Below are 27,371 nucleotides of genomic sequence, written 5' to 3' on the forward strand. Positions count from 1 at the left end.
AACTAGTGTGTTTAATACCATTAACTGCTGTGTTCCTAGTGTGAATTGCAGCTATATCAGAAGCTAAGAAGGAATTATGATTATACCTCTCCTTTAAACTACTGTGTACCTAACTGATCCTTTAAAGAAATATCATTGGACTCACCTGTTTACAGTCATTAAGTTAATTCATTAGATATTTATTGAATATGAACCCTGTCCTATATCGAGTATTTCCTTTGGGTTTCCTCATAGCTCAGTTGGTAAATCATCTGCCTACAATGCAGGAGACCTGGATTCAATTCCTGGGTCGGAAAGATCCCCTGGAGAAGGAAATGGCAACCCACTCCAGTATTCTTGCCTGGAGAATCCCATGGACAGAGGAGCCTGGCAGGCTACAGTCCACAGGATCGCCAAGAGTCGGACACGACTTAGCGACTAAACCACCACCACGCTGAATATACCATTTGGCGAATAATTAATATTCAGCTAAGCGCAAAAGTGAATATCGTTATTGGGAAGATCCCTAGAGAAGGGAGTGGTTACCCACTCCAGTGTTCTTGCCTGGAGAATTCCATGGATAGAGGAGCCTGGCGAGCTACAGTCCATGGTGTTGCAAAGAGTCAAACATGACTGAGCAGCTGACACTTTCACTTTTCAATATTCACCTAAGGCCAAAGCTGACAATCATTGTAGAATAAATTTCTGAGGTAGATGAATAAATCTGAAAATTTATCAGAATTATTATAATGTTATTAATTGTAATAGATTTAAAAGTTTGACCTATTGAAAATTCTTTATTCTTCTACTATTGCCAGCTGGAGTCACTTCTGCTGTTCATCTGCAATATTAAATTGGCATTTGCTTTCAAATGGTGGTGGTGATGCAGTATAGAAGCATGTCTACAAACAGAACTTTGTGCAGTGTTTGAAGAAGATGATGCCTGAAATTATTTATTTCAGAAGCTAGCATGCCAAGTGAGATTGTTGATATCACTTGAATTATTTTCAGGTTTCTACTATTTTAGCCTGTACTTGCTGCTTTGTGTAATCTCTTGAGAAATGTTTTTGTCCTTAAACCTTAGACCTAGAAATATTGCACTGCAGTTATGTAATGGCTTTCAAGATAGCAAAGCCCTATGAATTTCTACCTGCCTTTCTCTTTTTTATTCATCAGATTGCAACATTTTCTGTGTAGTAGACTGATGGAAGGCTTTTTTCAGTGTGTGTCATTTCTGTAATTACTCTCTTAGATAGAGCATGTGAATTTGGTTATTTCTTCAACAGGCTCCAGCAGGTGGAAGTTATTAGTAATTTTTTTTTTTGCTGAAGGTGTTGTTAATTATCTGCGGAGTACAGTATTGGTACTTTTTACAGTAAGGCAGACTTTTAAACATGTAATAACTACTTGGTTAAATATAGTCACAAAGCAATTCCAGACTCTCTTGTGTCTCTGGTAGTTTGTCTTTGGAAGGAGAACTATTAAAGGGATTCATTATTTTTTGCTTGTACAAGCTGCAGTTTGCTACATTACATTGTGTAGTAGTTTCTGAATACACAACTGAAGAGTGGGAACAAAACGTAAGCTTGTGACTCTGGAGTCATTCCTGGCCTTCACGTGTGTACCATTGTTAGTGAACATGGTGTCACGTTTTTCATTACTCATTTTCCATCCATTTAATACTGCTTCAGAGTCATGGTACAGCTTATATGAGAATCAAAAATTTCTTGGTAGACAAGTAAAGCAGAAGCATAGCTGAATTCCGTACCCACCATTTTGTTGATTTTAAAGATTTTCAGAGGTCTGAATAGCTGTAAGATCGAGAAGTAGCGTATTTAATATTAAGTAAAATTTTATATGCAACAGAATATGGTTCAGGAACATTGTATGATAAAATGTAATCCTAGGCAAAAGAAGACCTTTTTGCCTAGAATTCCAAGCTTGGGTAAATAGAAGAAATTTGTATTTAACACTAAAAACGGTAGTCTCTAGTGATCATTTTGACAAATTTTTTTTCACATTTACGCATTTTTAGTCACCATAAATTAAATGGGATGATATTAAAGCGTTCTTATGAAATCGATTGTTTTTAAGTTTTGTTAGAAAGAATGAACTATTTTTTCAGTATCTCCTTTTTCTCTTAACACTTCATATTTCTTTGTGTTCTTTATTCATTTATTGAGTTGAAGATGATAATGGATATTGGCCTGATTTTGGAATTTGTCTTCGTAAAATTTTGAGGGGGCACAATTAACACTCTGATTTTAATTTTTTATCAGAAGATGTGAAGAATTCCCAGATAGTTTCTTTGGAGGATATATAGTCTAAAGGAAATTAACATTTAAACCCATACCTTAAAGCTTATTACTGTTTAATGTTATGAGTAAAATTCAGGTTTACAAAGATCAGAATTCTGATATTGGCCAGTCTCCTTATTTGTATTTTGGAGCCATATTTATGGCTTTGGGAGGATATTAGGCTCTTTGTAAGTTATCTTGGCAAACTGTAATTTTCTTGATGTTCATAGTATTTGAGAAGGGAGTAAGCTTTTCCTAAATTCTCAGGTCTTCTTTTTTTCTTTTTTCTTTTTTCAACGCAAGAGTTTTCAGTTGTCAGTGTTTATTTTGGTATTTGTTTTCTCCTCTTTGGAATACTCGTATAATTTTACAGACACATTTTAATTTCTTGCCCACCCCCCGCCAAAACCACTGCACTGTGTCATTGCTGCTCGCAGCTCTGGTTGCAGAGAGCAGGGGCACTCTTTGTCGCAGCTGCGGTGGCCTCTCTCATGGAGCACAGGCTCTAGGCACGGCCTTTAGCAGGTGTGGCTCCCGGACTTAGCTGCTTCTCAGCACATGGGATCTTCCCAGATCTGGGATTGAATCCGTGTCCCCCTGCCTTGGCAGGCGGATTCTCATCCACTGTACCACCAGGGAAGTTCTTCGTGTATTTTTAATCATGCAGTTACTCAATAAATATTTATTACTACCTGCAACATCCCAGGCTTTATTCTAGATATGGGGGATAGCTGCTGCTGCTGCTAAGTCGCTTCAGTCGTGTCTGACTCTGTGCGACCCCATAGACGGCAGCCCACCAGGCTCCCCCGTCCCTGGGATTCTCCAGGCAAGAACGATGGAGTGGGTTGCCGTTTCCTTCTCCAATGCATGAAAGTGAAAAGTGAAAGTGAAGTCGCTCAGTCGTGTCCGACTCTTCACGACCCCATGGACTGCAGCCTACCAGGCTCCTCCATCCATGGGATTTTCTAGGCAAAAGTACTGGAGTGGGGTGCCATTGCCTTCTCCGGGGGGATAGAATAGTATACAAAGCAAAACTCCTGTCTCCTTAGAGTTCTCCTTGCAGTTGAAGACAGACTAAACAGATATTCAAAGGAATGAGGATGTGTTAGATGGTGCTAACCATCAATTTGGGAAGGGGACAGAGAGGAGAAAGAGAAGAGGTATGATGGACAGATTGGTGAAGGAAGCACTCTCTGAGGTGGTCTAATTGAAGCGACGACCGCAGGAAGTGCAATAGCTTGTCACTTAAAGAAAGGTCTGTGGACAGAGCATCCCAGGCCAGGGCAAAGCAAGTTCAGAGACTCCAAGGAGAGAGAAGTCTTGCTGTGTTAGAGAAACTGCAGCAGGCTGCTGTTGAGAGTGATGGAAGGTGAGGCTGGAGAGAGGGAAAAATCATGTCATGTTTTGTACGACCTGGTAAGGAGTTTGGATTTTATTCTGAGTGTAGGAGTAAGCCACTGCATGTTTTTGAGTGGAGTAGAGATGTCCATTTGTATTTTTGAAAGACTGCTTTGCCTCAGAGATTGTAGCAGGAGGCAAAGGTAGAAGCAGTTAGGAGGCTTTTAAAGGCATCCCGGCAGGAGGTGATGGTGGCAAGAAGCAGGCTGCTGAGCAGTGAAGGAGGTGAGATGGGGTATCCTTTAAGCTAATGGTGAAAGTGTATTAAGGAGGGAATGAATGTCAGCTATGTCAGATGCTCCTGACAGGTGAAATAAGCTGTGGACTTGAGAGCTGATCATTGGAATTAGCAGTGGGTGTTACTTGATGACCTTGCCAGAGCAATTTTGGTGGTACAGGATTGGGCAGAAAGCGAGGTTGAAGTGGACTTAACAGAGAAATAAAAGACATTGAGTGTAGGCAGATCTTCTTAAGGAATTTTCCTGCACAGAGAAGCTGGGAATAGAGTGGGAGCTGGGGCGGGAGATGGTATCCAGATGAGTCTTTGCTTTGTATTAAGATGGGAGAAATAGCTGCATGTATGCCAAAGAGGAGTGTATAGAAGAAGAATAGCCGTAAAGCAAGAAGGAAACTTAGGTGAATGTATTACCCTAAATGTCACATGAAGAAAATGTTTGAGGAAGGAGCAAATAATAAATTGGGTCAAAGGCTATTAAGAGGTCCAGTGAGTTGAGCTGTGAGAATTGGCCTTTGGATTTTACTAGATGCAGGTCTCGGTGAGCTTAACAGAGGACCAGCTTCCTCATAGTAGTAGTGGGCGTAAAAGCCAGACTGGAATGAGCTGAGAGAATGAAAGGTAGAAAAATAGGAAGACATAGTTACAGCTCGTTTGACAGGTTGCTATAGGGAGGATGGGCAGGATGATGCGATTGTAGAGAGGTTGTGAAGGCTTGCTTTTCATATAGAGAGGAGAAGAGGCCCCTCAGGGAAGGGCGTCTGTCAGGAACAGGTGCAGAGGTAAAACAAGTGATTGTTAATGAAGTAAGGGGGGTATAAAGGACAGTAGGTGTTTCCTTTTCTTGTTCTTTTGGGGGGTAAAAATATAAGGAGGTCATTTCTTCATGTGAGGATGGAATAGCCATTGGTTGAGGTTTGAGGCACTCTTTGTTAAAAGCCTGTGGAATAGTCAGCTGGTAGAGGTTGGGAGAGGAGAGTAGGATTGATCAGCTAACCTGAGAGCGTGCTTCATGTCCGTGGTTTAATGCAGTGGCTCTTACGTGGGGGCAGTTTTGCCCCCTGGGGAATATAGTTGATGATATCTGGAGACCTCCTTGGTGGTCACAGCTGGGTGTTGGGGTGATACCAGGTGTCTAGTGGGTAGTGGTCTGGGATGCTGCTAAACATCCTACAATGTAGGGAACAGCCCTCAAATAAAGAATTACATGGTTAATCGTGTCAAGTTTAAGAAACTGTGATTTATAGTGAATCTTGTCAGTATTTTGAGTTTTCCTTCCTTCTTCCCACACCAAGAAGTATTTATTAAATTTACAAACTGGATGTGAACAAAACTGACACTAACCAGAGTCATTCAGAATATGTTAGGTGTGCTGAAGGAGAGAGTTGGGCAATGTGATGGAAGATAACTGGGCAGGGCACAGCTACTGTTGGTAAGGCTAGGGACGAAAGCCTCTCTGAAGAGGGGGCATTTGAGACGAGGCCTGGAGGGCGAGAGTCTTCCCCAGTAGCTCAGCGGTGAAGAATCCGCGTGCAGTACAGTAGCTGTAGGAGACAGAGTTAGATCCCTGGGTCAAGAAGATCCCTGGAGGGGAGGGCATGGCAACCCACTCCAGTATTCTTGCCTGGAGAATTCCATGGACAGAGGAGCCTGGCGGGCTACAGTCCATAGGGCCGCAAAGAGTCAGACACGACTGAAGCAAGTAAGCACTCATACACACTGAGGGATGAACAGAAGCCAGCTGTGGGAAAAACCCTTGAAAGTAGCATTCTAGGCAGAGGAGACAGCATTATAAGACCCCCTGAGCTCAAAAGGGTGAATAAGTAGCAGCATCTCTTAGGAATTTTCTGGAAAGAAAGATGAAATAGCACATTAACTGCACCATGTAGTTGTGTCTCCAGGGGCTTGTTACTCTAGTTAAGGAAACTTCTTTTCAAATGTTGTATGGGAAAATGGTCTGGTATATTTATAAGTGCCTTTTGTGAGCTCAGAAATACATTTGACAGACTACCAGCCGGGAAGAACATGTTCCTTTCCAGATAAGCTGCCAATTTTGAAACAAACATATAAATAAGAGCTCATGGTCACAAAATTCCACCAGAAACCTTGCAAACACTTGAAGTCAACTATATGTGATTTCTGCATATTAAATTTCTTCTTAGCTTATTTAGTAAATATTTATAATGTTTAGTTTAAATCCAAGAATTACAATAAAAAGCAAATCAAAAGGAAATTCTTTACTTTTTCCTCCTGAAATCAGATTGTCAGACTTACAGTTTAGCATTGTAAATAGTAATTTTTATTATTTAACTTTGAAATAGTGCCTCTCAAGTCTGTCAGTATTTTGGACCAAGTTTTATATAATGTGAAAAATCTTTTATGTATTTTGTATCAGATTCATTTATTCATCTGAAATCCAGAGATCGTATTAGAACTCTTTTAGATGCAAATGACAGAGACTCTGCTCAACTAAAAAGGTAAAAGGGACATTGATTGAAAGAAACTAGGGTACCTTAAAACTAGAGGAAAATCTTGCAACTGAACTGAGGCAAATGGCAGCAGCTGAAACTTTGGAACAAATTGAACGAGAAATGAAGGACTTGAGGACACGTCGTGTGACTCTCAACTACATGTTGCCTTGTGACAGACAGGCTTCCTCAAGGGCAGGAAACACAAGGGTTCCAGAGTCTTACGTGCACAGGTTCTGCCGCTGGGAACAGACCCTGCGGGTCAGTCAGATTGCTCTGACAGCAGCCAGAGCACGGGCAGCGGCTGCTTTGCTAGGCGTGGTCCTGAAGGTTTTGCTTACACTGCATTAACCTGTTTAATGATTTTATGAACCCTCTGCAGTGGGGGTGGTTATTATATATATTTCACAGATGAGATGGAGAAGGAAATAGCAGCCCACTCCAGTGTCCTTGCCTGGAAAAGCCCATGGACAGAGGAGCCTGGCAGGCTACAGATCATGGGGTCACATGAGTCGGTTATGACTGAGCACACACAGATGAGTAAACTGAGGCATGGAGAAGTGAGGAAACTTGACTGAAGTCACAAAGCTTAGAAGTGGCAGAGCTGTGGTGGTGGGGGCGGGTATTAAACCCTGGCAGTCTGGTACCTGACAGAACTGACAAATACTGTTATGTCACAGTCACACTGAGATGGAGAAGGAAATGGCACCGACTCCAGTATTCTTGTCCGAAGCATCACATAGGCAGAGGAGCCTGGTGATCTGCAGTCCGTGGGGTTACCTAAAGTCGGGCACGACTGAGCAGCAGCAAACTCATGGGTATTGAAATCGATCACACTGGAGATGGAGAGTTTTTTGTTTTTTTTTTTAACTGTAAACTGTGAAAGACAGCAGGAATATGGTTTTAATTTTTTTGTTTATTATTAAAAAATAATAAGCTTCCTGGTGGCTCATATGATAAAGAATCTGCCTGCACTTCAGGAGAACCCAGGTTCTCTGGGTTGGGAAGATCCCCTGGAGAAGGGATTGGGTACCCGCTTCAGTATTCTTGCCTGGAGAGTCCCATGGACAGTGGAGCCTAGCGGGCTACAGTCCATTGGGTCACAAAGAGTTGGATAGGACTGAGTAAAACTTTGACTTTATTAAAAGATAGTGTGTAGTGTAGTGTTAAGTCACGCAGTCCTGTCTGACTCTTGGCAATTCCATGGATTGTAGCCCGCCAGGCTCCTCTGTCCATGGGACTCTCCAAGCAAGAATTCTGGAGTGGATTGCCATTCCCTTCTACAGAGGATCTTCCTGACCCAGGGATCGAACCCGGGTCTCCTGTGTTGCAGGCAGATTCTTTACCATTTGAGCTACAGGGAAGACCATTAAAAGATAGGACAACTGATAGTATTATAATAAACCGTTTTCAGACCTTTGAAAAATTCCATGGGTTTTTGTTCAAAGAAACACGTGATGTGTGTTGCCTGCACAGCCTCCTTCCTGTGTGCTGTGGAGTTTGCCCCCTAGGAGACATTTGCCGCTCTCCAGAATCATTTCTGTCTGTCACAACTTGTGTGGTGGGTTAGTTAGTACTGGCATCTAGTGTGTAGAGGCCCAAGGTGCTGCTGAAGACCTTCCAGTGTGAGACAGACTCCTCTCAACAAAGGCACGAAAGAGAAAGTCGCTCAGTCGTGTCTGACTCTCTGCAACCCCATGGACCGTACATATATAGTCCATGGAATTCTCCAGGCCAGAATATCAGAGTGAGTTCCCTTCTCCAGGGGATCTTCCCAATGCAGGGATCGAACCCAGGTCTCCCGCCTTGCAGGCCGATTCTTTACCAGCTGAGCCACCAGACTTAGCCCCAAATGTTAGTAGTCCTGAGGTTGAGAAACCCGTACTAGATAAACTGGGCCATTTTCTAACTAAGAGTCACTGTTTGGGATGAAGATGTAAAAAGGATTCTGAATCTTTGTGTACTTGTGAGGAATGAATAGGTCAAGACCAAGTATGATGCAGGGTGAGGGGTATTAGTGTCATGTTAGGCTGGGGTGCCTCGAAAGGAGGACTAAGTAGTGGAAGAAATTTACTGAAGGAGTTGTAGAAAAATGGAGCAGATAAACTTGGCTAGTTTCAGTATTTTCCCTAAGGATCAGCTGTGTACATCCAAGTACTAAGGTAAGGAAACTTACATCTCTCCCTTCTCCCTCTCTCCTCTACTTGGTGGTGGCCTCATAGGACTAATTATAGGGCAGCATTTTAGCAATATTCTTGACAGAAGTGGGCCATGGGTTTTGCGATTTATAAAAATGTAGTTTGTATTAAAAGAAACAGAGCCATTATTATTTTTTTAAAGTTTGTGAATTTTGGTTTATCACACAGGGAACATTTTAATTGGATGCTTTCTGTGTGCCATACACTATGCTAATAAATCGGTATTTAATCTCATTGAACTCTCATAATAACCTTTTAAGATGGTTACTATGAAATGTGTATTTTACTGAGGAAAATGAGTCCCAGGAAAGTTGACTACTGTCCTCAAGGCAAACAGCTTTTTAGGTAGAGTTAAACTTTTGATTTGATTCCATAGATTAAGCTCTTTTAACAACAAATGGCGTGCTGCCTTTTCCTCTTAAAGACAGTTACTGTCCTTTCACATGCTGATTTTCCATCTATGGTTGAAGTTTTGATACCAGTAGGTAATTCTTTGTATATTTGGTCTTAGTTCTTATTAGTGACAGAATTTATATATGTTTGGAAACAGATACTCCATATATATTTGAAAGGTTTTGAAAGTTGAAGCTGTGAAATAGTTTTTTCCCAAATGTTCCTAAAAACTTTATTGAATAGATTTAGTAATACTTTGAGGTCATTCTTTGGATGTTTTATTTTTTCTTGTATATAAAAGCTTGGTATTATTAAACTTTTTACAGTATAGAAGATAATTAAGATGAAATATTTCACTTTTAGTTTTAATCTCAGACAGTCCATCTGTCATGCATTGTACAAAATCCTTTCAGTGAAATTCTGTGTAATAGGAATTTTAGTATCAAAAATAACATAGATCCCTGTTGCTGCCATAAGGGGCATTATTTTAAGAGAGGGGTCCCTTCAGTGTTAACCATTGCTGTGAATGAGCTAAATTGCTTTTAACACTTCTAAGAAGTGTATGCCAGTCCATCAGATTTTGGTCTGTGAAGTGAATAACCGTTGCGCGCTTAGGAACATATGCCAGTGTCCAGAGAGTAGGTGGAGGAAGGGAGCGCAGCACAGGACGCCAGGTGCTAACTCTTTTTAGACTTTTTTGTAACAGGTAGAGTAATAAGGTGTTTTCTTTCATTGATGAAAATATTGTTATTTTGCATTTCACTTCATTTACCTTTACCAGAGCTTCCATATTTGGAGGAAAAACATGGAGCTTAGAGGAGGGGAGGGGAGGAGCTGTTTGTGGTGCCTTAGACTGCCTTCCCTGTAGCTGCTACATCTTTAAGGTGTGAATCTGATTTCCTGGAGAAGCCTGACCCCTCCTTACACCTTCATCCCCACTGAGTCATGGCAAATTCTTGGGCAAGGTTATATCAATGCATTATTTTTCCTCTGCAAACTTAAAGAATTTTAATATTTGCTGGCTCCCTTTATGTTGGTTTGCTGTGTTAACTCCTAAGTTACATACTTTTGTGTACAGTTGATATTGTTGAATAATCAACCTATGAGTTAAATAATAAAAAGTTTGATTAATCTTAGAAATATAGAAAATGTAGAAATACTGGTTTATGTATGGTAAAATTTAAAAAAATGAGTCATTAATTGATATATCCTTTCAGTCTTTAATGGTTAAGTGTGGTTTGAGTACTGTCTTCTTTATACTCCTAATAGGATTTGCTTCTACAAGAGGGAATATATCCCCAGTATTTAAAAATAATGGTCTCAGTATTTCCTTAGGTGAGAAATCTATTCTTAATGTTAATTTAAATTGAGAATATATGCCTTAAGCATTTTAAAGGAATAACGCTCGCATAGACGTTAGTGAAATGTAACTGTTGTAAGCTAAATGTAAAAATCTAATTTTTCTTTGCAGTTTTGCTTTATGTACATTTTTTGATATGTGGAAAAGAGGGACAAGGGCTATAAACTGAGAGCCAAATGTGCTTTTGTTGTTCCAAATTTTCAAAGCCAGAAGCATATAAACCTGCACCTGTTGGTAATTACGAGCAAGCCAGCCTTTGCCAAATCCCAGGCCTCTGCTTAAAACTTTTTTTACTGGAACTAAACGATGTTGCCATTTTTATTTTTAGGTTTGCTGGCATGGGTAATCTCATTAAGGTGCTAACCAGGGACATAGACCACAATGCAGCACATTTTTTCTTGGACTTTGAAAGTAAGTCTCTTAGCCCCTCACGGCTGGTGCATAATGGTAAAGGTGAAAGAAATTAATACTCACACCACAGTGAAGGCCAGCTATTTGTTAATAAAATACGGGAATCACACGAAATTTGCATGACTTTTTTTCTTAATCGTAGGCAAACATCGCCATCATATGTATGATTTAGTTTTTCATTTGCCGAATCATGTTGAGTGTGGAGCCAGTGCTGTCCTTTCATTAGTCCATGAAGCAACTAGCCTTATGATGAACATTCTAACAGTATGCCTCGGTGACTGCCCAGCAATCTGGTTGCTTATAATCCTATTGTAATTCTATTCATATGAAGAATCAGAGTTGTGCTGCATATCCAGAATCAATTCTTTAAATAACTTCCACAAATTATTGAGAATCCAAATTCGGTTAGAAGTACATGCTTTGTTGAGCGGCATACAGGAAGTAGTCTGATATTCTGCTACTCTTAAGATGAAAGCAAAGGTGAGCTGTGGCCGAAACTCTTTAACATTTGGCTTTAAAATAAATTGTTTGTTCAGTGCAATATTAAACAAGATTACCTGTGAATAATTCTTGATCAGAAATTTCTTTTTCAGAATACTAGCACTATTGGAATACTTAAAGAATTTTTCATTATAAGGCCATTAATGAAACTTGGGAGAATTTTAAGAAGAATTAGAGCAACAGTTGTGCCATTGTGTACAGGAAAACTACATTTCACCTCTAGGTCCTACATATCAGCACCTGGAGAGCCCGCTTTGCTGACTGCCCGAGCACAGTCTGGGTAACCTGAAGGACGAATTCATGGCCTAATGAACATTTTCCCTGTTACGATTTTTTTTTTAAGTTAAATTTCAGATGTTCTTTTTTGTAAAGGGATATTTTCTCTTTTCTCATTCTTGTCTTGACAGGTACCTTAACATGGGGAATCTTCTTAAAGTTTTGACATGCACAGACCTTGAGCAGGGGCCAAATTTTTTCCTTGATTTTGAAAGTGAGAAGATGATTTTATATCTATTTTTCTTTGCCTGCAGTAGACTGCGTTTGTCTTGCACTAAATGAATGTTTCCACTTTGCCATCTTTTTAACTTTTGCTTTGCATGACTGAGCTATGAATTGTTTGAGTAAAACTTCTTGTGCCTTCTAGAACTGGAAGTCATATTTTATAGATTAAATTGTGATAATGTTTTTACTTGAATTTTTATAAGAGATTTATATCTCTTAGTTGGACATTAATTTATAATTTGAGATCTCTAGTAAAAACATTTGAGATGCTCTGAAAATATTTTTGGGAAAAGATTTTGGTGGAAAGGATATACTTCTTCAAGATTTGTTAATTAGAAGCAATATTTGGGGAAAATTTTACTGTAGTTGAGAAAAATTGATTAGTTTTCAATTACTCTTTGTACCTATTGAAATACTTTGAATATAAAATCTGTTCATGAAGGCCATTCAAAGCTCAGTAATTTGGGCATAATATTAAAAGGTAAGTGTGAACCTTAATTATTTAATCTTTGCAGATAACTGATTTTAAAAGTTAAATTGATTATATGTATGTATTTCAGGAATTCATTTTTTTTCTAACTCTAAATAAAAAGAAAAATAATAGGTTCACAGACCTTTGAGTAATCTGCCTTCTGTTTGTTTCATGTTGCATGACCTATTGTAATATGGTCTAAGAGTGGCAGGTAAGTGTCATTGACCTCCGTGCATGCTGAAAGGCTTTTGCTTTTTTGGCTGTCAGTATTGCTTTAGCTTGTCTGGTTGTCAAATCGGGAACAATGATATTCAATTGGTGTTTTAGTGTGAATGTTGCTATTTTAACTGATCATTAGAAATTGTTAGGAAAGGGTGAAGAGCCTTTAGGTTATAAATCACGTTACCACTTGCATTTTCATCTGAGATTAAAACATTTGAACAGAGTTTTACAAACTTAAGACATTTTATGATTTTTAAAACAAATCCTTTAAATAAATCCCCCCAGAGATGTTGCATTTTTTTTCCATCAACTTCAGTTTATGTGATGTTATACAGTTCATTCTAGTTTATGAATAATTTGTTTTTTTTTTTCTTTAAAGGAGGACAGATCATATGAGCACATTAATTTATAGTTTGTCTCCATTTAATGGGGCAGTCTGTGGCCTCTGATATTTTTCCGCTTTTATTACATTCCTGCTGATGTTTCGTACTGACAGTTTGCATACTCTGCAGGCTAATGAAGAGTAGTCATGTCAACATCAGGACCTGTTGTTTGGTTTTTAGGGAACGATGTTATTGAATGATAGTTTTCTTGACCCTTCTCAACAATTTAACACTGCTATTTTAAATGCATGTGTAGCATGAATTTTAATCAGCTTGGGGATATTGAGCAGTTTGCTGATTTGAGGATTATTCTTTCAGATGAGGCAGCTTACATTAGAGCTGTATTTTAGTTTACTTGCATCTGTTTCAAACTTGCTGTTGTATATTTTTCTGCTATCCTGTCTCCTTATTATCTTTGTCTCAAGTTCCTTACATTTGCAGAATCTTGGCTTTGATATAGTCAAGATCTTGTTCAAGACTTGGCACTTGATCTTTTTATAAACCTAGCGTTATGTTGTGGTCAAGTGAGAAGCATGAATTTACTGTAGTTTTCAAAAGATTATTTGATCCTGGTTTTCTAATCTGTGAGGGTTTGGATCATGATCCTTAAATTTTAAATAGCTAATGTAGTAGCAGGAAAAGGTTAAAATTAATTACAAGAATAACCAACAGTGAAGAACTACATATAAAGTGTTAAGTTCCTAAAGGCAGATATAAACTAAGTATTTGTTGCTTATATCAGCCAATGTAAAACTTTTGACACTTACTGGTAACCTGTAAATGAAATGTAGTGAAAACAGACTGCAAATTAGGTCAGAGTTTGTCCCTGTTAATTCTTAGTTACATTTTGTAAATATATTTTCTTTTGAATCTAACATCAGAGTTGTCTTAATCAGTTTTACCTCTCATCCATCTGCATATTTATCTTCTTTTTGGAAATGTGCATTTGTAAAAGTGTATTTTATCATTCAGCTACTGTAGTGACCCCTTGAAACTTCCTTTCTTTTTAACTGTTTTATACCAGATTCAAAATTGCCAACACAGTTGATTTGCCAGTTCATAGGTTGATGAGATTAAAGTCATACTCTGTTATTAAACAGTGTTTAATACATTATTTATTTCTAGATAAACTGTAATGTTTAGGTTACCAGAATAATTTAGCTTTACTCTTACCATCATTTTAATTAGTTAAGCCTACCTAGTTCTCCGTGGTTGGGCAGCTATAGAAACAGTACCAAACAGACAGATACATTGGCATTTTGCATCAAGCTGTATAAAAATGAACTATTCTAGTAATTTTGAACTATGATTTAATGGACCCCTATATTTTACAAAATGAAGACTGTCTTTACAGTACATCACTACCCCTTAATATATGTGCTTGCACACACACAGTGTTTCGCTTCAGCTTGCCTCGTGTGTGCGAGCCAGTAGGTACTGGAGATGCCAAGATAACTAACAAACAACCCTCGCCTTTGGGGAGTTCTCAATCCAGTAGAATAGATAGAAATGCAAGCTAATTATTTACATCATTCAAAGTATATAGGTCAGGAAAGGGATTAACTTTACCTATGAGTGGATTGGACATAATGAGAGAATTCCTGATGGTGATATTAGAGTTGGATTGTGACGGGTGATGAGAATGTTTGATGATAATTTAGTGCAGGATGTTGTGGAGAAAAAGGAACATGTTTTTTAAAAAAAGCCTTAAGGCATGAAATGACATTCTGTGTTCAGTGAAGCGTATTATCTACTCGAGGTACTAGAAAGAAGGTCTTTTTCTTAAAACATTATCCCTATATGATTTTATTTTAAGAATAGTGGTTTAATTAATATGTGAGTCCAGAGTTGCCCCATAAAATTTGCCAAGTTATGCTAATGACAGCACATTAAAAGCACTGAATCGGGGCCTATACAGCCTCTTCTAGTTCTTGAAATTTCTTATTTTATAATGACATTGTTAATTTATAGCACATTCTAATGACAGATCTTTAGCCTGAGTAACTACTATGTGTATTAGTTCACGCAGTTGTCTCTTGGGAGAAGAGGGACTTTTATTTTTATGTCCCTTCCCAGCCTTAGCAAGGTGCTTCATGATCACAGAAGTTCAGTATTCATTAGTTAACCTTGATTGTGTAACTCCAGGTAGACCAAATAGAAGAGTAAATATAGGTGGTTATTTGTGAGAAATAGACTCTTACTTTCTCTAATTCTTTGTTATAGAGCCTTTCCACTTAGTCATGCATTTCTTCGAATTCTTGTGTCTTTTGTGTTTCCTGTCCCCCTCTCCCCCAAGTCAAAAAATAATTTGATAGTACCCACTCTCTTAGTCTCTTGTTTTTCCATTTTACCTTTTATATATTTTCAGTTGCTTTTGCCCTGTACTTGAAATTTCTGATGGCATTTTCTTATATTTATTTTTCTAAAATGATATAGGGTTGTTTTGTTTAGATATAAAAATGCATAATAGCCTTCTTTAACACATGCTGGAGGCATTTTTATAAATCTATACCTTCTCATTCATTCAACAATTATTTATCATTGAAAATCTACTAGGTACTAAGTTTATGTACTGAACAGTGGGATGTACTGTACATACCCTACCTCAGTGGGATTATAAATATTTACTGTGTGAATGAATGAGATTAAAGCAGAAAGACCTCTTATGTCACAGTTACAATTTTTATGTGACTTAAAATTTTTTTCCTTTTGTAACTCATCTTTGCCTCTGTACCATAACAACGTCAATTTTAGCAGTTACTTTCAATGACTCTTCAGTAGGGAACTGGTGTGAAATTATTAAAATAATTAATTCTACCCTCAAATAGTAAGAGCAACTGAAACATGCTTTAATTTCCCTTGAACAGCTTTTAAAACTAAGCTTGATGAGTAATCACTATGCCTACTCTCAGTAGTAGATAGCATTTTGCAATCAAATGAATGTCCTTTTGTTAATTGGCTAAGTGATGTGTTTTTCCTCAAGTAATTAAATTTTTCATTTTTTGCTATGAAAAATCAAAGTGACAAGTCTTGGTTGATCCCATTTTGGGGAAAAATGCCTTATTTTATGCAGTCCTTTCCCCTCCCGAGTATTTCCGCCTTTTGCATGACTTGCTGTCAGTAAAGCAGTGCTTACCTGTCTGCTCTTTTCTGTCTGTCTTCATTTCTGCAGCAGTCTTCAGCAGCTTTCAAAATTATCAATGTGACTTTCCTGTGACAGTCTAAAAATGTTTAATCAGTGTGGTGCTGGGTATTTTTCCACCCTTAAGGGAAACTGGAATCTTCTCCTTTATTTTTAAATTTCTTGGTACTTATTAAACCTTTAATAATGATTAACCACTTCCAAGGTCTATTTAAATCTCCTTGATAATATTTCTTTTGTATATAATTCTCAGTGTCATGTTTTTCTGTTAACAGCTAGTCACCACACCCAAAATACATAGTTTAGTGTTTTCAAACTTCACAAATATCTTTTAATATATAACAGTCAAAATATTGTCTTTTGTCATGAATTCCCACTTCATGAATTCAAATTATGATACGTGTCTACTATTGATGTTATGTCTGTAGTTTCATAGTTTCATATGGAAAGTATAAAACTGCTGTTTTTTGCATGTAAAATTTTTCTCTGCTGCTTCTGGTGTAAGTATAAAAAGTTATAACTGAAGTGTACTTTTTTTTTAGTGTGTGTCTAATTATGACTGGAGAATATGGTCTGGCTAAATGAAAAAATATTACCGCTAAATGACAAACTCTGATTTTTAAAAAATCATTTAGCTATAATATCAGTATGCTCCTGGTAATACCATTATAGCTTTGGACACAGAGTCTTATAAATTTTTCAGTCGATTCCTCTTGTGTAATTTGTCATAGCAGTTTCATTAAAAAAAAAAAATACATGACTTCTGAAAGGAGAGTTTCAAAACAAGGAAACAGACTTGGGAACACAAATTCTTAAGTTGGCTTTGCATGTGAATGTTACTCTTACTGTTGCTGTAGTACTGTCTTAAGTATGTTGAAATTAAAGTTTGGTATTGTAATTGTTGATTTAAGAATATAAATGATATATTTTTGACTAGTTGGCAAGTTTAATAAAGGAAATTGAATTATGACTTGCCTTAAGCACAAAGTAAAGTTCCAGGTTTTAGGCACCTGGACTTCTAGTTTTGTGTGTGAACTAAGTTTTTAAAAAATTTTTAAGGAAAGGAATAAATAGATCTTTGTGTATTTATGGGAAGGTGGAGTATGTGCAGAAAAGTCTAGGTTCTAGTAGTATATGATTGGTAAATAATATTTATGAGAAATGTTCTTAATTCATATTATAAATTTGGTCTGCTTCCCCTACCCTCCAGAGTATAAGAGAAAATTTTAACATGGAGGAATTCTGACACCACAATTGCTCTCTAAAACATTATGGTAATCATAATGTTTATTATTTTAAGTGCTTTTTGCCTTGTTTGTAGTCTTTGAATATAGTCTAGTGGGAAAGATTTATGAAAACTCAGATTCCTCACAGAACATCCATTTCTCTCATTTCCCCCCACCAAAAATCAAATGTATTGAATAAAAAAGATTTATCCTTAGCAAAACAAATGACTAGGGTATTAAAAACAGGATTTTTGTCACCTCGGGCCTTAACAGAGAAATCCAGAATTACTCATCTATTAAAACCTATGTTTTGTGGCTAACGCCACACATGGTGGAAGTGCCCATATGTTTGTGTTCCTAACTATGCTTTTTATAATTCCTCCTTCATTTTTCTTCTCACTCGGTCCCAAGTATATAGAAACTCAGTTTTTGCATTAATAGTTCAAAATTTCAGTGAAAATATTGTATCTTAAAGTATCTAGTATTTAGTAGCCTAGTAATTCTGGAGTCCTTTCATAACTCAAACTCCTCTGCATAGTAATCTGCACCTTTTGTTCATCAGAAGAGAAGTTCACTGGTCAGAGTATAAAGTGGTTTTTAGAACCACTAAAGTCTTTTTTCTTAGTTTCTAATTTTTTATATCAAAACTCTGTCATTAAAGTGAACTTTATAGGAAAGTAGTTTATGTCTTAAACTGTAGATGAGCCAGGTACATTAGTTAGCCTTTCATTTCTGTTGAGTTAAATAGATGGCTATTCATGGATTTTCAGTTATTACTATTAGTGGCGAGTATGGTAGAAACAGTGAGTATACACTGACAATTAAAATTTTTGAGTTACAACTCTCATTTGTTTAATATAACACGTCATGATTTGTAACTTGAATAATAATGTTTGGTGTTCCTTGCTTCTCTATGATATTTACCAACTTGAGGCTAGTTATTCAAATGCAGAACTATGGAAAAATGATCAGTCTTTTTAAGAAGTATGAAGTTAGCATTGGAAAAAATGTTACGTCAAACCAACTTTTTAGAAAGTTGGGTTATTTAATACTTGAGTTATTATACATGTACTTAAAAAAATCATGACTGTAAATTTTCTTGTGCTTTCCTGCTGTTTAGATGCCCAGCCGACAGAGTCTGAGAAGGAAATTTATAACCAGGTGAATGTGGTTCTAAAAGATGCAGAAGGCATCCTGGAGGACTTGCAGTCGTATAGAGGAGCTGGCCATGAAATACGGGAGGTGAAAATTCCTGTCCCTCTTTTTAATCTTTATTGTTTCCTGTATTGTGTTGTCTGTTTCCATAGTCAGAGTTATTTAAAGGAAGATTACTTGCATTATTTCAGAAGTGGTTGCAGTGATATATAAGGGTAAACAATACAAGGTTCTATAACTACGTAATTTATATATATTAAAGAGAATTCCTTTGGTTTACTCTCATACCTGAAATTTACAGTATCCATGGGTGTGCTGTTCATACTGTTTTTGGAGGGGAGACCATCAAGCATTCTATGGCTTTTCTGTTCTGCCAGTCTATCTTTCTGCTCCTCCTAAGCTTTCTAGGAGAAAACCAAAACCATCTTTGTGATCTGGACCCCGTCAACTGTGTCTGACGCCACCAGAGAGTAAATGTGTGGTGTGGTCTCCCTCAGCTTTCTTCTCCCAAACCTCTGAAATTATCCAGGTTTTCATCCATCTCTTTTTCTGTTGCTTTTATTTTTTTTTCCCCCAGAAGAAGCTGTGTCCTTACTTCTTACTAAGACTAACTTCTCTACCTTTGTTCTCCACCCTCCTCTGAAACTTTTCTCTTTGAATTTCCTTCTCTTAATTGCATCTTTTTCTTTTACTGAGTTCTTCCTCACGCATGCACACATACACTCGGGTGTCCTGTACTACCCAAAGAAACTCCCTGGCCTCTGAACCTTCTGTCTCTTTTTTCTCATTATGTTTCTTGAAGGCATAGCTCACACTTTGTTGTTTCATTTTTTTCCTGACCTTCTGCTTCTATTCTTCTTCTTACCTCTCCCAACTGGACTGTTTGTTTCCCGAATGTCTTGCACATGTATAATTCCTTGCCTTTGTTCTTGTCTGGAATGTGCACTTCTTTTTTTCTTTTCCTGCTCAGTTCCTATCCTTCCTTCAAATCCCAATAATCTGCTTCCCTGTACTCTTTTGCCATAGCACTTTGCACATTTTTTTTTTTAACGGTAGCCACCACTTTTTTTTAAAAAAAATCACTGATATATGATGTCTATTTCTTCAGCCTTCTAGCTTGAGGAAGGTTTCTTTCTTATTTTTGTGTTATCAGCACCTAGTACAGTGCTTGGTAAGCAGTTAGTAACTATTGAAGAATAAATGCAAGAAAACTACTCTTGCCAGTATCCCTGGCTTGAGTTAAAACCTTACGATTTCAGTAAATGAAAGCATGTAACCATTTCTGTGAATTTCAAGTTTTATAAACAAGATTGCCGGGAGAAATATCAATAACCTCAGATATGCAGGTGACACCACCCTTATGGCAGAAAGTGAAGAGGAACTAAAAAGCCTCTTGATGAAAGTGAAAGACGAGAGTGAAAAAGTTGGCTTAAAGCTCAACATTCAGAAAACGAACATCATGGCATCTGATTCCATCATTTCATGGGAAATAGATGGGGAAACAGTGGAAACAGTGACAGACTTTATTTTTTGGGGCTCCAAAATCACTGCAGATGGTGACTGCAGCCATGAAATTAAAAGATGCTTACTCCTTGGAAGGAAAATTATGACCAACCTAGATAGCATATTGAAAAGCAGAGACATTACTTTGCCAAACAAAGGTCCATCTAGTCAAGGCTATGGTTTTTCCAGTGGTCATGTATGGATGTGAGAGTTGGACTGTGAAGAAAGCTGAGCACTGAAGAATTGATGCTTTTGAACTGTGGTGTTGGAGAAGACTCTTGAGAGGTACTCTCTTCTAGAGAGTCCCTTGGACTGCAGGGAGATCCAACCAGTCCATTCTAAAGGACCCTGGGTGTTCTTTGGAAGTAATGATGCTAAAGCTGAAACTCCAGTACTTTGGCCACCTCATGCGAAGAGTTGACTTATTGGAAAAGACTCTTGATGCTGGGAGGGATTGGGGGCAGGAGGAGAAGGGGACGACAGAGGATGAGATGGTTGGATGGCATCACTGACTCGATGGACATGAGTCTGAGTGAACTCTGGTAGTTGGTGATGGACAGGGAGGCCTGGCGTGTTGCGATTCATGGAGTCGCAAAGAGTTGGACACAACTGAGTGACTGAACTGAACTGAAACATATCAAAGCTGAGTATAAATCTAATGTAAAAGAACAAATGTGACTACTGAAACTGTCATAGGTCAGTGTGAAGACTTTATTGACTTAGTAGAACAACCATTCTACCTTTTGAGAAAACATAATAGAATAACAGAGTGTTTAATGGAGGTTGGTTTATGAAGAAATGGGTTTTTTTTGTTTCTTTTTAAAGAAACAGTCTTAATCAATGCAAGTGGCATTGTAGAATCATTATCTTTTTGGAGGTCAGTTTGACAAGGTGTAAAATCAGATCTATAAAATTATCTGTACTCTTCTGTCAGATATTTAATTTTAGAAAATACTCTCAAGAAGGCTATCATTCAAGGGGGAGATAAATGTAAAAATCTTTATGGCTGACTTATTCATCATAGCAAAAATTTGGAAACAATTCATAGAGTTGTTTTGAGGATAAAGTTAGATAATCTATCAGAAGAGACACATAGAAACTGACACATAGAACATAGACTGAGAGTTTACTGATATTACTATGCTAATGAGGTGAATTATATATATATATATATGTATTTGTTTAAGTAGCACTTTATTAAACACGACTCTAAAGGTGAATAAAATTTGATTTAAGACAGAATCTAGGGACTTCCCTGGTGATCAGTGGCTAAAACTCCGTGCTTCCAGTGCAGGGGGCCTGCGTATGATCCCTGGTCAGGGAACTGGATCCCACATGCCACAGCTAAGAGCAAAGATCCCGTGTGCTGCACTAACACCCAACGCAGTCAAATCAATAAATAAGATAATTTTTTTAAAAAAGAATCTATTAAATAAAGCTTATTCTCTAGAATAAACCACTAGAGAGGGAAATAAGAACTTTCTGCTAATGTTTTGATACATCAAACATTTTAACATCTTTGAAAATAAGAGTTATAATGCCTCCTCCCTGACAGCCTCGCCCGATTCTGCTCTCCTTACCTCTCCCACACTGGACGCTTGTTTCCCTAATGTCTTACACATGCTCAGTTCCTTGCCTTTGTCTTTGGTAGGAACCGGGCACTTCTTTTTTTCTCTTCCTGCTCAGTTCCTAGCCTTCCTTCAAATCCCAGTAATCTGTTTCCCTGTACTCTTTTGCCATAGCACTTTGCATGTTATTTTTTTTAATGGTGGCCATCACTTTTTTTTAAAAAAGACTTGTCATCTCACCAAGTGCCCTTTTCCACATTGGACTATGATATAGGTGCTGTGTCAAAAATGTTATCTAACAGCAGTGGAACTGCTCTGAGAGGAGAGTCACAAGTATAAGGTGAACCAAAAACAGTTGTCATAAGACACAGCCAGTGTCTTCGGTTTTAAATCTATGCAAGGCACACCCAGGGAAATAGTTAATTCTGTTCAGTCTTGACAGTGGGTGACATTTGCTGGAGCATTTTAATATTATGAGAATGAGTTGGTATTTAGAAAATCGTGTTTAAATCCTTGCAAGAGAGATTGGATAGGCTTCTGAAGAGAAGAAATAAATTTTAAATTTTTATCTGTTTGCTTATTCCCCAAATAATAAAATGAACAAGTTTTTACTACTTGATATAAAACCATTGAGATTTGGCTTAAAGGCTAAAAGGATTGTTTCGTGCACATCAGAATAATATCACAGTCCCTTTGAAATAGTCATATTAACATAATGTGAAATAAGGATTGTTACATGTTGTAAAGTCCAGTTTTCTTTAACATAACATTATTTCTAAATAGTCATATAAGTGAGATTCATTTCAGACTCCTATTTGTTTATGTAAAAAAGATTGAATATAATGACAAACTTATTTATAAAGCAATTTGTTTAAACAGTGTATACAGCCCACTTATTTAGCTTGTCGCTAATTTATCTGAAGCATCTTCTAAATCTGTCAAGTTTCCGTTTTGTTTCTTTCTGGTTTTATATGGATGGAGTCAGAGTACTAGTGTCTTGGGAAAATCTGAATGTACCATTGTCTTCTGATGATGATGTAAACAGGCGCTTCACATTTCAGATGGAATGTTTAGCTCATGTGAAGATGTTAGAAAAAGCAGACCAGGTTATGGAAAAAAGGTGAAGAAAAGCATCTGTGAGCAAGAGAAAGAGGAAATCAATAATATACATTTCTTTGGGAATAGCCCTCTGTACTTACAAATGATTGCTCAATAACTTGGAAGACTGGGCAGAGAAAGCGCATATTCATATTTACAATAGAGTCTCTATATTATGTTTTATTTTCTCCTCTTTCACATTTGAAACTTTTTCACCTTCTTCAAGAAAACCTAAAAAATTTAGATTCCAGAATAGGATTTTAGTTATAGGGAAGGGATAAGTAACAATTTCTAAATCATATTTTTCAGGTTGATTTAGGTTCTTCAGTGTTTGATAGCTTTTTTAAAGCTAGGTTGGACCTTGGAATTTGAATTATTGAGAGTTTATTAGCCTTTTCCCCAGAATTGGGTCTTATTTCATTTATCACCTTCCTTTTTTGTTCCTTTTATCCACTAAAACAGTTCTCAAAGAATTTCTAAGAAAGCTTGTCTTTGATATGGGAAAAAATATAAAATGGTATCTTTATTTGGTTCTAAATTTGAGAGTCTAAATTTTAGATTCTAACAGGTATCAAAACATAATATACCTGACAAACATACATTGTGTCATTTGTTTAATCTCTTCTATCCATATCCATTGCAAGGGTGATGAAAACTATTATACTAGGTTTAAAGTACCCTTGGAGTTGAGAAGGCCAGTTTCAGCTCTCCTAGATCCATTATACTGAGTGTCATAGACTATACCAGGACTTCTATGTTTGCCAAAACCTGTATTTTAATGTAAAAATAATACTGTTATGATTTTTAAATAAATCTTGATTATTTTTATTCTTTGGATTTTGAAGGCAATCCAGCATCCAGCAGACGAGAAGTTACAAGAGAAGGCATGGGGTGCAGTTGTTCCACTAGTAGGCAAATTAAAGAAATTTTACGAATTTTCTCAGAGGTTAGGTAAGTGGAAAGTTTTATCATTATGACTTCCTCAGTGAAAAAGGAGATTATTGATACTGGAAGCTATTTACAAGATTTCATGTTCACACTGCTAAATGTATATGTCTCATAGGTAAAGCAGCTTGGTAGACTATAAGATTATAGCTTAATGTTGCTGTCTTCCTGTTCAGCTAGGTCTTTTAAGTTATTTAGACCATTTTCCTCAACAAATTAAAACTTCTATAAGAAGATTTCCAATTTTTTGCAGCCTAACGTGTTCTATTGTGAGAACTGCTGGTAGAATTCCTTTCCAGCTCTGGAGCAAATCCTTTCCCATGTGTGGCAACTAATTCTCAGTCTCCTCAGTGATTTAGATTTTTGTGTTCCTAAGATTAATCAAATCCATGCAAATCCATGTACCTAAAACTCAACACGATGAGAACTAGGAAGCTAATGGTATAAGTGAAGTTACTGAGGGAGTTATTAAGTAAAAAGAATTCAGAACGGTATGCTTTTTCCCTTGTATGGGAAAAATTATTCCAAGATCAGAATTATGCCTTTAATACAGTGAAGAAGTAGAATTGGAGTTCTTTTTCTTGAAGAAGGAAGAGACACCAGGTAAGATTTAGCCATTTAGCTGCTTGTGTAAATTGGAAGAGCTCTTACTTTGTGAAGTTGGGAGCATGGGGTGGGAACCGGTGTAGATTGTGTCAGAAGTTTGAAGTATTTCAGTTTAAGCTTTTTACATGTGTTTATATAGTTTTACTTTTTGAATCATATAAATATGTTATATATCCTAAATGAGTACATACAATTTAATAAGAGAGCTAGTACTGTAAGATAGAAGACGGTTGTTCAGTTGCTCAGTCGTGTCCAACTCTTTGTGACCTCATGGACTGCAGCATGCCAGGCTTCCCTGTACATCACCATCTCCTGGAGTTTGCTCATACTCACCTCCATTGAGTTGGTGATACCATTTGGGGGCTTATAAGCTAAATTTAGACCCGAGATATAATTTGTTTTGCCCACGTGGTTTTTTAAAACTTCCTAATTAATTCCCACATTTTAAAATTGGTAATTGTTTGTGTTTTGTGTGTATGTGTCTTAATTGGTTGCTTTGGAAAAATCAGTAGATCAGGCAACAACTGTTCAATTGATCTTTCCTCTCAGTTGGCAAAGCTAAACGGCAAAGCGACTGTGTCCATTAGTTAAGGTGTGTGCTTTCTAGTTGCAGTGGGTCTCTACTGCATCCTGGTTTTTATGTCTTGCTCTCTTTATGTCTTTATGTAAACTGCTTGGCCATTGTGTCAACCTCTGCTTCAAAGTTGAAATCCTGTTTGTTTTTTTTTTCCAATGTCTGTATTTTTTAAAAAGTAAGAGAATTGCTATTTTTCCTTAGATGCAGTACATGCTGTCAAATGCAAAGACAAGTAATAGTTGAGATAGAAGCGTTTGCGTAAATTGTCCTTTTCTTATAGAAGTAAGAATTATCAATTATTTTCCTCAAGCATAGCGGTCAGTTCTTTCAGTCAAGTATCTTATGTAATCCACAGCTTTGTAACCTCAGGGGGCCTAGGTGTTTTCCTCTTAGTTGTCTTCACTACTACTATAAATAAGTAGTTCTACTTCTCAGTAGTACCACTGCTACTTTAAATAAGAGTTTTCTTGTGTATTGCTAGTTCCCAGCTGCTTTTGAAGTTTAAATGCTTTTGATGCTGCATAGATCCTTCTCACGTTCATATTGGTCTCTTAGCATTTGCCAATTGAAAAAAAAGAATAATTATAAAATAGGTCAAACCAGGGAGGTTTACACGTTCATATTTTAACTACTGGAATTACATCAGGTGAGTGGTGTGTGTTTTGGCACAAGTGCTGTGTTCCATCTCATCAGAGGTTGTAGTAACACAGGAAGTAGCAAAAAGCTCTCGGTTTTTCATTCTGTCACGTGGAAGCCTTGAACCTTCGTTGTATAGGCTAGGACTTCTGTAAAGGTGTGAACAAAGTACATTTAAGATCTGGTGGTTTACTCCTCATCTCTTGGCTGGTAGCATGGTTCATGTTTCCAGTTTCCTTGCTGACAGGATGCATATCCTTGCTTGCGTGTGATAGGAACTCAGTGTTGAACGAGTGAGCGAGTGATGGATTAATGAATACATGCGTCTGATAAATGAAATATTAGTTAGATGTTTAGGAGAAGCAATAATAATAGATTTTAGGCTTTCGAGGCCTAATGCCCTGTGTTTGAATTCTGGTGTTTGTGGTTATTAGCTGTGTGCTCTTGGCTCCATCATTTAAATTCTGTGAGCTTCAGTGTCCTACTTGGACCTCCAGTGAGTTGAGTCCTCTGCTTTAAGTGCACGTAACCTCTGTTGTCTCTTCTCTCCCGCGCTGTCGAGCCAGAGATGAGGGTAAACACCGCACACAGCACATGGAGCACCACACAAACTGTGAAGATGCGTGTGGTCCTTCAGAATTTCAAAGAGAAGGTTGCTTGGCTCGAGCACTACAGATCAGCCATGGGCTGGACTCCAGGAGAGGGACCACTTGACTAATTTGAAAGATACTGAGCTTTGCCAACATGGTTTAACCTTGCTGACCTAAGAAACATCCTGTATTTGCTTGTTTTGGTCAGAGGCCTTCCCAGTTGAGGCAACTGTCTAAGAGAAGGTTGTGTGTCCAGACAGTACACAAACTGCTTTGTGTCTGCTTAGTCTTCCTCCCATTCCAGGGGCTGACAGCGGCCACCTCCAGAGATTATAGTGAATGAGTCTGTCCAGCACGTTGACTCCTCTTCAGTGGGCTAAATTCACCAAAACCTATTCAGAAGGTTCTGAAGTGCACAATAATGGTGGTTATCTCTCTTGGCTCTTTCAGATCCCCTGCAGTCCCTATCCTTTGGGTTCTCTCCTGAGGATTCAGACTGGTCTTTGATAGTGGATGGCTGGCAGTAAGAGAATATATGGCTCTGGTCTCTCTGAAGGGACCTCCTCTTCCTAGTCAGGCCTTGTTCCCCCTTCTGGATCTACTTTGTGGCCTGATCTGTCATTATTTCTCCACTTGATAAGTCATCTATACTCCCACACTCCGTTCTCCATGCTGCAGATGAAGTTGAATTTTTATTTTTTAATTCTTTATTAATTTTTGGCTGGGTCTTTGGTCCTGCTTGAGAGCTTTCTCTAGTTGCAGTGCCTAGGGCTTCTTGTTGCAGTGGCTTCTCTTGTGGAGCACAGGCTCTGTGTACCCAGGCTCAATAGCTGTGGCTTATGGGCTCAGTAGTTGTGGCTCACAGGCTTAGTTGCCTGCAGCATGTGGAATCTTCCTGGACCAGGGATTGAACCGGAGTCCCTTGCATTGTCAGGCAGATTCTTAACCACTGGACCACTAGGGAAGTCCGAAGTGGAGTTTAAATGCTAACCTGATGAAGTCACTACCCAGCTTAGTTTCTCTAGGGATGCTAAGTTGGGCCAGGGTGCTTCGTGTGGCACACAGATGATGTGCATATGGTTTTAGTCCTGGGTTCCTCCCCTCCTTGCCTCTCTGTTCCACCTGCATTGTTGTCCTGCAGTTTCTCTACTCGGTCGTGCCCCTCTCAGCTCAGGGTTGGGCTCCCTGCCTGTCTGTCTACAGACTCCTGCTCATCCTTAGCATGCAGTCCAGTCTCGGTCCAGGTGTCATGTACTCAGTCAGGTCTTTCCCTGAGTCTGCAGCTGGGTGAAGCTCCATTTTCACACCTTTCCACAGTACCATACTGTTCTCAGTACATATCCCAGCTGTAGTAAGTTGTCTGTCTTCTCTCTGTGTAATTAGTCTCTGTGTGAGCATAGGGTGTGTCCATCTTCATCGTTGTACCTAGTGCCTGACATGTATTAGACCATCAATATATTTTTTAACTTACTATTAAAAAAGGATGATAACTATCATTTGAAGGTAC

General features: G+C 37.9%; 1 protein-coding gene across 14 annotated transcripts in view; it reads left to right on the forward strand.

Moving 5' to 3' along the window:
• Window positions 1–27,371, forward strand: part of CYRIB (CYFIP related Rac1 interactor B) — a 148,533-nt gene that overhangs the window by 104,434 nt on the left and 16,728 nt on the right. For 5 of the 14 annotated variants that reach the window (XM_061438588.1, XM_061438590.1, XM_061438593.1 and 2 more), the window contains 3 exons: window positions 11,648–11,730; window positions 18,307–18,428; window positions 23,356–23,461. In XM_061438588.1, the coding sequence (XP_061294572.1) occupies window positions 11,658–11,730; window positions 18,307–18,428; window positions 23,356–23,461 (301 nt within the window). In that variant the 5' untranslated portion in view covers window positions 11,648–11,657. Of the gene's footprint in view, window positions 1–6,304; window positions 6,387–8,297; window positions 10,304–10,333; window positions 10,740–11,641; window positions 11,731–17,170; window positions 17,235–18,306; window positions 18,429–23,355; window positions 23,462–27,371 lie in introns of those variants that run through there. The other 9 variants (XM_061438597.1, XM_061438598.1, XM_061438600.1 and 6 more) reach the window with 8 other exon arrangements.

The sequence above is a fragment of the Bos javanicus genome, chromosome 14 (genome assembly GCF_032452875.1).
Source record: "Bos javanicus breed banteng chromosome 14, ARS-OSU_banteng_1.0, whole genome shotgun sequence".
Classification (NCBI taxonomy): Eukaryota; Metazoa; Chordata; class Mammalia; order Artiodactyla; family Bovidae; genus Bos; species Bos javanicus.